Source organism: Delphinapterus leucas, chromosome X, assembly GCF_059928025.1.
Source record: "Delphinapterus leucas isolate spDelLeu-1000000601 "Yukka" chromosome X, BTC_Dleu_Yukka2, whole genome shotgun sequence".
NCBI classification, from domain to species: domain Eukaryota; kingdom Metazoa; phylum Chordata; class Mammalia; order Artiodactyla; family Monodontidae; genus Delphinapterus; species Delphinapterus leucas.
Window position 1 is genome coordinate 59138851 of NC_143150.1, and position 12684 is coordinate 59151534.

At 37.5% G+C, this 12684-nt stretch overlaps 1 protein-coding gene across 6 annotated transcripts in view; it reads right to left on the reverse strand.

Moving 5' to 3' along the window:
* The window catches only part of APOOL (apolipoprotein O like), a 113918-nt gene that overhangs the window by 38055 nt on the left and 63179 nt on the right, over positions 1 to 12684 (reverse strand). For all 6 annotated transcript variants that reach the window (XM_089904321.1, XM_022580817.3, XM_089904317.1 and 3 more), the window contains exons 3-5: positions 8267 to 8386; positions 5314 to 5368; positions 3714 to 3812 (exon numbers count right to left, since the gene is read on the reverse strand). In XM_089904321.1, coding sequence (XP_089760447.1) covers positions 3714 to 3812; positions 5314 to 5368; positions 8267 to 8386 — 274 coding nt within the window. The remainder of the gene's footprint in view (positions 1 to 3713; positions 3813 to 5313; positions 5369 to 8266; positions 8387 to 12684) is intronic.

Below are 12684 nucleotides of genomic sequence, written 5' to 3' on the forward strand. Positions count from 1 at the left end.
ACTTCACTTAGTATGATAATCTCTAGGTCCATCCATGTTGCTACAAATGGCATTATTTCATTCTTTTTTATGGCTGAGTAATATTCCATTGCATACATATATATATATACACACACACACACACAATGGAATATTTCTTACACACTCCACATCTTTGTTATTATTTTCAATATTAAAAAGACTTACATTCATCCTCTCTTTACTTGAGGCCAGTTTACAAGAAAATAAATTTCACTTGGGTTCAATAGCCCTACTCCTGTAAGTAGAAAGGACTCTAGACACAAAACACTAACTAGCTATGTAATATGTACTATGAAATCATTGAATGATTTCCTTTCTCTGGACCTCTAGCTGTAGCATTATAGGGTTAGACTAAACCAACATCTTTCATACATTTTTGACCATGACTCATACTAAAGAACAAATTTTACATTATGACCTCTCTCTCTCTCTGTTTCTGTCTCTGACGTTTCTCTCTTTCACACACACACATACACACTCCACTGAAACAGAAGTTTCACAATATTTATTCATACTGAGTACAAAATACTCTGATATTTGCTATTGTCCTCTATTTTATTTTTTAATAAAATGCTTCCTGAGAGTCACCACATTTATTTCACTACCTACTTATAAACTGAGCTCTGTAATTTGAAAAATACTGGGTTAGATTATTCTAGTTCTGACACTTGGAGTCATTGTGAATGACCTAAGGAACAGTTTCTCTTACAAGTGGATTATGAGTTTCTCACTGAGAAATGAGTAATATGCTTTGGCCGGTTTCATTCAAAATTTAATTCTTTCTCTTATTGTTACATGTGGTGATCCTGATTTTCAATGTCTTTCCTAATGAATAATTTATAACATGTATTCAATTAGAAGTTGCATATAGTGTTAGAATAAAAAATATGATACAAGCTATGATTAATACTAGTTATAGGGAAGATCTATTGGGATAAGATATATGGGATAGAGTTAGAATGCTGGAATGTTCTTATAATTGAGATGTTTTGTATCTGATTAGGTGTACTTGGGTTAAGGCTACTTTAAGGACTAAAGCTGAGCGAACCAACCATAACATATCTGATGTCAGATTCCAGGTTGGTTCAGAGCTGTGACTTGCAACAACATGTAATTTAATTTGCGGACAATGACTGGCACTGGGGACAGATGATGAATGGAAGGTGCCCCAGATGGCTACTGACCAGAGAACTGCACCAGCTTAGTAAGGGCTTAGGTGAGGAGTGGAGGCAGTAATCCTACTGAGAGAGATTTCTATACCCAGAGGTGGAAGATGGGCAAATACAAAATTCACCATGTGCTTATGAATGAGTTATTTAGTGATGTGCAGAAAAGAGTTAACATATGCCCAAGACTGCCATTGTTAGAAAGGCATGCTTACAGGACTGGCCATTGGCTGGCATCTGGGAACCTGACTGGTAAGCAGTTCACTACACTAATAGAAAATGTTCCCTGAATCAGAAGAGTGGTACAGTAAGTCCCCTACATACAAACGAGTTCCATTCCGAGAGCGTGTTTGTAAGTCCAATTTGTTTGTTAAGTCCAACAAAGTTAGTCCTAGGTACCCAACTAACACAATCAGCTATACAGTACTGTACTGTAATAGGTTTAAAATACTTTTCACACAAATAATACATAAAAAACAAACACAAAAAATAAAGAAAACATTTTTAATCTTACAGTACAGTACCTCGAGAAGTACAGCAATACAGTACAACAGCTGGCACACAGGGGCTGGCATCAAGTGAACAAGCAAGGAGAGTCACTGACTGGAGGAGGGAGAGGAAATGGGAGATGTAGAGCTGAAGGATCATCAGCAACAGGAGATAGAGGGCAAGCTGCAATTTCACTCATGCCTGACGTTGATGGCATAGGTTCTGGCTCCTTGCTGGATTCATTTCTATCTACCCTCTAAAAGAAACGATCCAGTGATGTCTGGGTAGTAGCTCTTTTTTTCTCGTCACAGATGACACTGTAGCACTGGATTGCATTCTGAACGGCTACTGCAACCTTTGTGTACCATTCTACGTTAGGGTCCTGTGCCTCAAAAACTAAGAAAATCCCCTTGCCATTTCCTGCGCCGTGTATCTCTTCAGTTCTTCAGTTACTTCTTCCTCTTGTCTCTCTTCATCCTTTCTCTGGGCCTCCAATTCCATCAGGTCTTCATTACTAAGCTCCTCATGTTGCACAGAAAGCAGTTCAATGAAGTCGCCCTCTTGCAGATCTAGCTCCAGCTTCTCGCTGAGGGTCACTAAGTTGCTGAAGACCTCTTTGGACTCCTCATCCACCTTTTCAAATCCACAAAAATTGTGAACAAACTGCAGGCAAAGGTTCTTCCAAACCCCATTCATGGTGATGGCCGTAACCTCACGCCAAGCAAAGTCAATGTTTTTTATGGTCTTGTAGATGTTATAGTCCTTCCAAAATTGTCGCAAGGTTGTTCCTGATTCATCACTTGCCTTTACTTCCTGACGAAAAGTGTGACGTAAATAATATTTCTTGAAAGTGGCTATAACTCCCTGGTCCATAGGTTGGATGAGCGATGTAGTATTCGGTGGTAGATGCTCTACTTTGACATTGGGATGAAAGTCGTCCATGAATGGGGGGTGGCCTGGAGCACTGTCGAGCAGCAAAAGAATGTTGAATGGGACGTCCTTCTCCAAGCAATATTTCCCTACCTCCAGAATAAAGTGGTGGAAAAAGCAGTACTGGAAAATGGCCTCTGTAACCCAGGCTTTGGGGTTACTCTTCCACACAACAGGAAGAGAGCCCTTGGCTGTTTTAAAGGGCTCTTGGGTTCTCTGAATGATAAACTAAGAGAGGCTTCAGCTTCATCTTGCTGGAAGCACTGCCACCAAACAACAGAGTTAGCCTATCCTTTGCTGCTTTATAGCCTGGCATCAACTTTTCTTCCTTGCTGATATAACTTCGGTCTGGCATCCTCTCCCAGTACAGTTCTGTCTCATCCACATTAAAAACCTGCTCGGGTAAATACACGCCTTCATCAATAATTTCCCGAAGCATTTTAGGAAATTCCCAGGCAGCTACCATATCTGCACTCACAGCCTCGCCACTTACTTTTACGTTGTAAATGTTGGCTCTAGCCTTGAACTGATGAAGCCAGCCATGCCTGGCATTAAAAGATGGGCCCTCTGATTCTTTGCTGTATTTGTTCTTCAAGTCTTTATAAAGGCTTTTACCTTCCCCTTGAACCAGCATTAAGCTAAGTGGGACTTAACGCTGATGCTGATCCTGCATCCACACACTGAGAAGTTTCACCATGTCCTCCATCACTTTTCCACGCTTCTTTGATATTATTGTCCACATCACTGGCACAATAGACTTCACATGTTCCACGATCTTGTTCTTGTTCTTTAGAATCTTGCCGATGGTTGAGTGATTCATGTTATAAGAAAGAGTGACGTCTACCATCTTTTCGCCTCGCTCTACTCTCTCAATTATTTTCACTTTTGTTTCCATCGTTATCACTTGGTGCTTCTTAGCAACGCCAGACACGTGAACTAACTTACATGATTGGACATGCGAATGCCTGTTTGCATCTCTGAAAGTTTGCAACTTGAAGTTTCACATGTAGGGGACTTACTGTACACTGTGCTTAAACTGTTTATATAAATAAATTCAGAAATTAATATAATGGCATTAAAAGAAAGATTATATATTTTTAACCCTACCTTTTCTTGCTGAAATGAAGCCTGCCAATCCTGAAACTGTAATCACTCCAATTTTCGGAAGAAAATCTCGAGGTGGATTCTTCAAATAGACATATGCATCTCAAGAAATCATTTAAAAAATAATATAAATAACTTACTATAATTGACATTCTATATAGGTATGATGAAGAAAAGTTAGAGATTTGCTAAGATAATAGTAGATGGTTTAAACATTCTTCAAAAGAACTACACAAAATAATGATTTGAGCAGCAACTTAAAAAGCCAGTTGTTAATAGTTACTTGTTACAAAATAAAATCTTCCTTCCACAGCTGATTTAATGGTATTTGTTTCCTTAATACAGGCGATTATTACACTTTAATGAAATATAATGCTAGAGTGTACACTAGCATTATATGGATTAAGATGGATTACTATAAAGCAAATTCCTCATTGTGTATGTATTATATTCTTATAATGGAAATGCTTCTGGCCTTATCTGTTCAAACATTGGCAGGATCTAGTAAGAACTGAAATAGATACTTTAGCAGGAAACTTTGAATAACAGTCTAAGGAAACATGCAGCTATGACTCTGCTTGCCACTACTCCCCAGTAAACTCAGAGAAGCCATTGCTCTTGGTTAAAACCAATGAGCAGAATGAGAAGTGAGTCTAGACAAAAAATAGATGGAAAGGGGGCAGAGGTCCAAATTTCTTGGCTTTTTATATATTTAAATGGTTTCTGGTTCCATGCAATCCAAAAAACACACTCTTCTATCATAATTATTTATTTAATTATTAATTATTTATTTAATGGAATTTAATCATATTCTTCAAGGTTGATGAGGAATATAATTTGGACTTAATTGGAATTAATTCCTACACACATTAAATAATGATAATACACACACAGAGGCATTTCAACATCACAGAGGCATTTAAAATTTTAGGTGTCCTTTCTGTCCCCCAATACACATTTATTTTGACAACTGGCTTAGTCTAAAAAATGTTAGGGAGCTATACCTGCTGCCAAACAACATTATCAAACTAACGAGTCAAACACAATTGTTTTCCAACACTAGCTCAAATATTCTAGGGTGACTAATTGATATCGTGTTTCCTAGCAATCAATAGCAAAATACTATGTATTTTAACATCAAATAGTACTTATTTAAACTAATTAATAACAATGGAGATATATGTTTAATTTATGCTGTATGAGTATACAATATAAGTTTCGTAGCTAAAACAGCCAGTTTGAGTCCAGGTGTTGCCACTTACTAGCTATGTGACCTTGGTAATCTACTTAACCCCTCTAAACCCCAGTTTCCTCATCTGTAGAATGGGAGTCATTATAATACCAACATCCAGAAATTTGCTACAAAATAAAATTAGATAAATTATGTAACATGCTCATCATAATGCCTCAACATATAATTGCTAAATAAATAACAGATACTATTGCTTTGTTATTATTATTATAAACTGCTATATAGAGTATCTTCTGAGTTGGTAAAACATGATAATGGATAACATACCAAGTTTATTTTTCTCACATTTAAACCTTGCAAGTTAAAAAGACAATAGAACATTTCTAATTATAGACAGTTCACTCAACCTACCTTTTCCAAATTGTACTGTATCCATTATCCCATATTTCATGAAGACATAAACACCCTAAGTAAAAAGGGGGAAAAAAGGACATCTGCATTTTTGAAGATGTTGACAATTAGGTCAAATAGCCCACATCTTTGAGATTATATGAAATTGCACCAAAATCTAAATCTAGTTTTCCTGTTTATTCTCTATGTGGACACTTGTTGAACTTAGCTTCTCTTCACTTCTTGCTTTTCATTCTATTTAACATGGATAATACTTGTTTGCTATATTCCTCATATAAATGGGTAAAGTAATGCCAGTAAAATAATCAGAGCAGCTCACAGAAAAGTTATTACAGAAGTACAAAGATTTATCATCTTATTTTATGATAGCGTAGAAAAATGAATGGAATTTTTTAGAAGCATGAAGAGAGGTATATTTCAGCTTAGAAGCAACATCTGATTAATAAAGATGAGGCAGTAACAACATGATTTGTGGAGAAAACAACAAAAAGCCTAAAGAAAAGTGCTTCATCTTCTCCCCTTTCCTTAGTGTTCATTAGAATGAGAAAAATAAATCTAAATAAGACATTTATCTTAGAATAGAAATCATCCTACACAGACTAGTGTCCATCTTGTTTTCAACAGGAACATAAATTACCTGCAAATCAAGATTATATTAGCCCACTGAAGGGATTAAAGCTTTAAATCAAAGATTCTTTTTACCTGTTTCTAACTACTTATTTTAATGCAAGAAATATTGTTACACACATTTTTTGATATGTACTATCTCAAGTACATCAGAAGAAAAATGAAGGCATGGAATAATTTACCCATAGTAATTGCCCATAGTCATGCTGTACTCTATTGATAAAACTAGAAAACACAGTCTAAATATGTGGTCTCCATCTCTGAACTAGTTGCTATGAAACCATGGGATAAAAACAAAAAAAGAGATTTTCAAAGCAAAGACAATAGATATTATTATATTAGATAGGAAAGAATTAAATTATTTCTATTGATATATCTTGGTATTAGTAACTTTGTCTCAGACAGATACTTTCATGATGATCAGATGCAGAAGTTCATCCTGTTCATCATGGTTTAAAGCTGTACAAACCAACACAGACCCTAACTGCCACTGAGCTACTTCTCCTTGGGGACTGTCTCTTGAGAAAATTTCACCTCAAAATTATAATGCTTACTGATCAGTTGATTGGGAATAATGTAACTGTTGAGGAAGAAAACTTTGGGGAAATTTTCCTTAGCTGTGTTTAGGAATTCACTTTTACCACTGGAGGTCGCTGCTACCTAAATTTCGAAACACTAAGGAGTAGGAATAGAAATTGAATTTGCCCTGCGATTCTAAGTTTAATGCAGAATGTAATTTGAGCCGGAGGTAATTTTTAAAGAATAGATTACATTTTAAGGAGAACATTAGAGAGGAAATGTTTACATTGAAGATGAAATGCATTTGAAAGTGCCCTTCTTCAATCTATTCATTTCAGCATATTACCAGAGTAAAAAGCTCTTTTAGTCTTAAACTGGGTGATAGTAACAATAGCAATTTAAAGATCTCACAGGAACAATTAACCTCACTGAAAACAACTTTGAGAACACTAAGAAAATTAGGTGTCAAGAGACTTCAGTCTGAATCATCCAGCTGTTGGCATACAGCCTCAGGGGCATGACTCAGACCCTAATTAGTTAAGCTATTTCCTGCTGAGACCAACCTATTAATAGTGTGTGGTACAACTAGTCAAACTATTAAAAGTGTATTATTAGAATTATAAAAGTCTATTAGATTGTTTGACAGGCACAAATTTAAAAAAAAATAACACCATGTATTCATCAGACGTTTTAAATATCTGAAATGACCAGAGTTCACAGATTTGATATTTCATAAGACCATTAGAATTTTCTTTTTAAAAAGAATGGATTAGAAACAAGAAAAAGCACAAGGGTTCACAATTGGATAGGTTAGACTTGAGGAAAAGTTTTGTGGTTATTAGGTCAGAATGATGAAAACAATGGTACCACCATTATCATTATGACACTGACACTGCAGATGTTGATGTTAGCACACATCTATGTTGATGCGATGATTATGAAGCAGCAGTATTGTACTAGCTTACTCCACCCCTCTGCTGCTGGATAATGCTGACTGAAGGCTAAGTATTAAAATAAGGTGAATTCTATTTTGCCCAATAGCTGACTATAGTCAAAACGGTCTTATGAACTAAACCTAACAAGTGAATATTTTACTCAGTCAAATAACTAACAATGCAGAAGTAATCTCAGAACTTCATATAAAAGGTCAAGCAATGTTTTGTACATGCCACGTGACATAAATGCTTGCTGAACTACTTTAATCTATGCAGTAGTGGTAGAGTAGATTAAATATGGCCACAAATTCTTTGCTGCTACTCATATTGAGAGATGGTATCTAATTCCCCTCCCATAAAAACTGGGTTGGCCTTAATGACTTCATTTAACAACAGAATGCTGTAGAAGTAACCTTCCTGGGCACCTGAAGACAGGTAAGAAGCTTGGCAAATTCTGACTAAGGCCTCTTGCAACATATTCTCTAGGAGCCCTGAACTGTCCATGTAAGTTATCTGACTACCTGAGGCCAGGTGTGGATGCTTCAGTCAACATTCCCAGCTGAGCCCAGCCTTCTAGCCATCTGTGACAAGGTGCCAGCGAAGATAATGAAGCTGTCTTGGACCCTCTAAATCAGCCCATTCACCTGATGAATACCACTGGGTGGCCTCTGTCAACACCACATTCAACAGAAGAATCAGCTGTCTGAAGTCTGATTAAATTTCTGACTCACAAAATCATGAGATAGAACAGTTGCTGTTTTAAACCACTAAGTTTTGGGGTAGTTTGTTACACATCAGTGAATAACTGGAACAACTGTTATGTAATAAAATGAGAACCCTCTGATATGAAACCACTATCAGAATTCACTTACCTTGCACCAGCCAATATAACGACCAGTTGTAGTGCGAATGGACGCAAAGCCCATTTGTAAATGACCAGGCTGCTCATCAACATATTTAGACTGGAGAGGTGGTGCAGTATATATGGGGAGCTAGAAGGAAAAAAATTCATGTCAAAAATATAAAATAGCTGAACTTCCTTTTCCAGCAGTATGGCAGAATAAGAATCCTCATCAACATTCCTACTGAAAACAACTAAAAATGCTGATAAAATGTATTTTAAGCCAGCTTTTACCTTGATGTCATTTGCTGTAAAACAGATGGTTCATGGAGTATGGGATCAGGAAACAAAACCCAGAATGAGCTTGAGGTGGGCAATCTTACTGGAGAGCCTATAAAATCGGCATCTCAAGGTGCTGCATGCTCAATTTAAGGTTGAACTAGAAATAAACAGTTCACTCCAAGGAACTGTTAGGAAAACGGATTGTCTCAAAGATTGGGCACGGAGTAGAGAGGAAAGAAATATTTCCTAAGAATTGGCAATCACAAGTGAGAACTCATAATGTGCAGCATAAAACTATCTTGATAATCTAAGAAATCTCAAATTAAGTATACATTTAAGGTGCTCCCAGGCTGGTATCCCCCACAGATGCTTGGCAGAAGCAAATGAACATCTCCTCTCTGAAGGAAGCTACCCAGACTTCAAAGATTTACAACAGATAAAGGCCCAAGAAATATGAGACCACAATTTTGAAAAATTAAAAAACACAAAGAAGCAAAATCAGAAAACACAAGGAAGCATCTGGACAAGAGCTAGCAGAAACAACAAAGAGCAGAATCAGAGCCACAAAAAATGTATATACTAGAACATATGGTATCAAATACATATATTTTTTATTTTTAGAGAAATAAAAGAGGAAATTTCAGTTAAGAGCAAGAGACTACAAAAATTACCAAAGCTAATGAAAATAAAGAGAAAGAGAACTTCTAGAACTGGAAATTAAAACAAATAAAGAACTCAATTGATAAGTTTTAATAGATTGGATACAGTTTATAGTTGCTGAGAGATTTTGTGAATTAGTAGACCTAAAGAAATTTTTATGCAAAGAAATGAAAAATAAGTATGAAAGAGATACGTATGATAGAGTGAGAAATATTAATATATGCCTAATCAGAGTTCCAGAGAAAAGGAGAAAGATGGGGCAGAAGTAATATTTGAAGAGAATAGTCAAGATTTTTCCAGAACTTATGAACACTTGACAGGTTCAGAAAACTAACATATCCCAAACAGGATAAATAAAAAGTACTCCACAATTAGACAAGTCATAGTAAAACTCTATAACACCAAGGATAAAGAGGGGATATTAAAAAAAAAAAAGCCAGAGAGAAAAGACAGATTACTTTCAAAGGAATAAAAATTAGATAAACTGTGACTTCTCAAAAACAACACTGGAAGGCACAATATAATATCTTCAATGCACTAAAAAAAAAGTAACTTAACTGAGAATTATATACTCAGTAGAATATCTTTTTTTCAAAAATGAGGGGAGAAGGACACAGACAGACAAAACCCAAGATAATGTGTAACCAAATGACCCTCAGTGGGAAATTTTAAAACATGTACTTAAGGCAGAAGAAAAATATTCCCATTGAGAAGGTCTGTGATGGAAGAAGGAATGATTAGCAAAGAAAGTGGTAAATATGTGGGTAAAACTAAAACAATGAATATATAAAATAATAATTTTTAGGCATGTGTTTAAAAAATAGAACTACATCCCTGAGTATCAATATAGTATAAGTTAGGAAGGGATGTCAGAAATTAAAATGTTCTCGGTTCTTAATATGGTTTGGACAGAGGGTAAATATACTGATGAGACTTGAAATGAATGCAAGTTAAAATTTCTAGGGTGACCAATAAAAGAAAATAAAAAGAAGGCAGAATTAACAAACTATGTTATAGAAAAAAAAAGAGACAGAAAATAAAGCAAAGAAAGGAAATAAAAGAACAGAAGAGGTAAGAAAAACAAAAACCACAAAAACTTGGTAGAAATGATTCCAAAGATATTAAAAATTATAATAGATGCAAACGGATAAAATGATCTAGTTGAAAGACAAAGATGAAGAGATTGCATTTACAAAATACAGCCAACATTTTGTTTATGAGACACTGTTAAAACAATTATTTAGAAAGGTTAGGGAAAAAAAGGAATAAAAAATACATATTGGGCAAATAGCCACCAAAAGAAAGCTACTATAAGCTATATTAATATTAGACAAAACAGACTTTGAGACAAAAATCATTACTAGAGATCAAGGACCTATATTAAGACAAAAAGTTTAAATAATGAGAGAGTACATTCTTTTTTTTTTTTTTGTGAGAGAGTACATTCTTAAACTTGTATGCATCTATTAATATATTCTCAAAATACATGAAACAAGGGGAAATAGACAAATTTGCCATCATAGAGGAAGTTTTACTTATTCTCCATGATGGCTGATCAAAAACCAGATTAAAAATAAAAACTAACAGTAACGAGCAGAAGTGGGCAAACTATAGCCCATGGACTAGTCACCAGTTTATGTAAATCAAGTTTTATAGGGTCACCAGCTATACTCATTCATTAACGTAATGTCTACAGCTGCTTTTGTGCTACAACAGCAGTTGAGACGAAGTGACAGAGTTAGATATGTTTAAAGTATTTACTATAGGGCTTTTTAAGAAAAAACTCTATTGACTCCTGGTACAGAAAAATATAATCAATAAGCTTGATCTCACGGGCATATATAGCACAGTGCATTGAACAACTGCAAACTACATAATATTTTCAAGCACAAATGGAAATGTATAAAAAACTGACTGCACCCTGGACCATTTCAGGAATTGAAAGTCTTAGGAAATTTCAAAGGACTAATATACAGAATACGTTCTCTTAACACAAAACTCCTACAGCTAAGTCATACTTACTAGTAACAGAATGAGTGTTTTCTTCTTTACATCAGAAACATACAAAATGCCACTCTCACCACTTCTGTTCAACATTTTACTGGACGTTCTAGCCAGTGCATTCAGAAAAGAAAAAGAAATAGAAGACACTAAGTTGGAAAGGAATAAATAAAACTATCTCAAATCGGGAAGATGGCAGAAGAGTAAGACATGGAGATCACCTTCATCCCCCCAGATACACCAGAAATACATCTACACGTGGAACAACTCCTACAGAACACCTACTGAACGCTGGCAGAAGACCTCAGACCTCCCAAAAGGCAAGAAACTCCCCACGTACCTGGGTAGGGCAAAAGAAAAAAGAATAAACAGAGACAAAAGAATAGGGACGGGACCTGCACCAGAGGGAGGGAGTAGTGAAGGAGGAAAAGTTTCCACACACTAGGAAGCCCCTTCATGGGCGGAGACTGCAGGTGGCGGAGGGGGAAAGCTTCCGGGCCGCGGAGGAGAGCACAGCAACAGGGGAGTGGAGGGCAAAGTGGAGAGATTCCCGCAGAGAGGATCAGTGCCGACCGGCACTCAACAGCCCGAGAGGCTTGTCTGCTCAGGGCGGGCGGGGCTCGGAGCTCAGCCTTGGGCTTCGGTCGCAACGCAGGGAGAGGACTGGGGTTGGCGGCGTGAACACAGCCTGCAGGGGGTTAGTGCACCACAGCGAGCAGGGAGGGAGTCCGGGGAAATGTGTGGACCTGCCGAAGAGGCAAGAGACTTTTTCTTCCCTCTTTGTTTCCTGGTGCGCAAGGAGAGGGGATTAAGACCACTGCTTAAAGGAGCTCCAGAGAAGGGCCCAAGCCGCAGCTAACAGTGAGGACCCCAGAGACGGGCATGAGACGCTAAGGCTGCTGCTTCCGCCACCAAGGCGGCTGTGTGCGAGCACAGGTCACTCTCCACACCTCCCTTCCGGGGAGCCTGTGCAGCCCGCCACTGCCAGGGATCCAGGGACAACTTGCCCGGGAGAATGCACAGCGCGCCTCATGCTGGTGCAATGTCACGCTGGCCTCTGCTGACGCAGGCTTGCCAAGCATCCATACCGCTCCCAACCCCAGGCCTGAGTGAGCCAGAGCCCCCGAATCAGCGGCTCCTTTAACCCCGTCCAGTCTGAGCGAAGAACAGACGCCCTCTGGCGACCTACACTCAGAGGCGGGGCCAAATCCAAAGCTGAAACCCAGGAGCTGTGAGAACAAAGAAGAGAAAGGCAAATCTCTCGCAGCAGCCTCGGGAACAGCGGATTAAATCTCCACAATCAACTTGATGTACCCTGCATCTGTAGAATACCTGAATAGACAACTAATCATCCCAAACTGAGGAGGGGTACTTTGAGAGCAAGATCTATGATTTTTTCCCCTTTTCCTCTTTTTGTGAGTGTGTATGTGTATGCTTCTGTGTGAGATTGTTTCTGTATAGCTTTGCTTTCACCATTTGTCCTAGGGTACTATCCGACCATTTTTT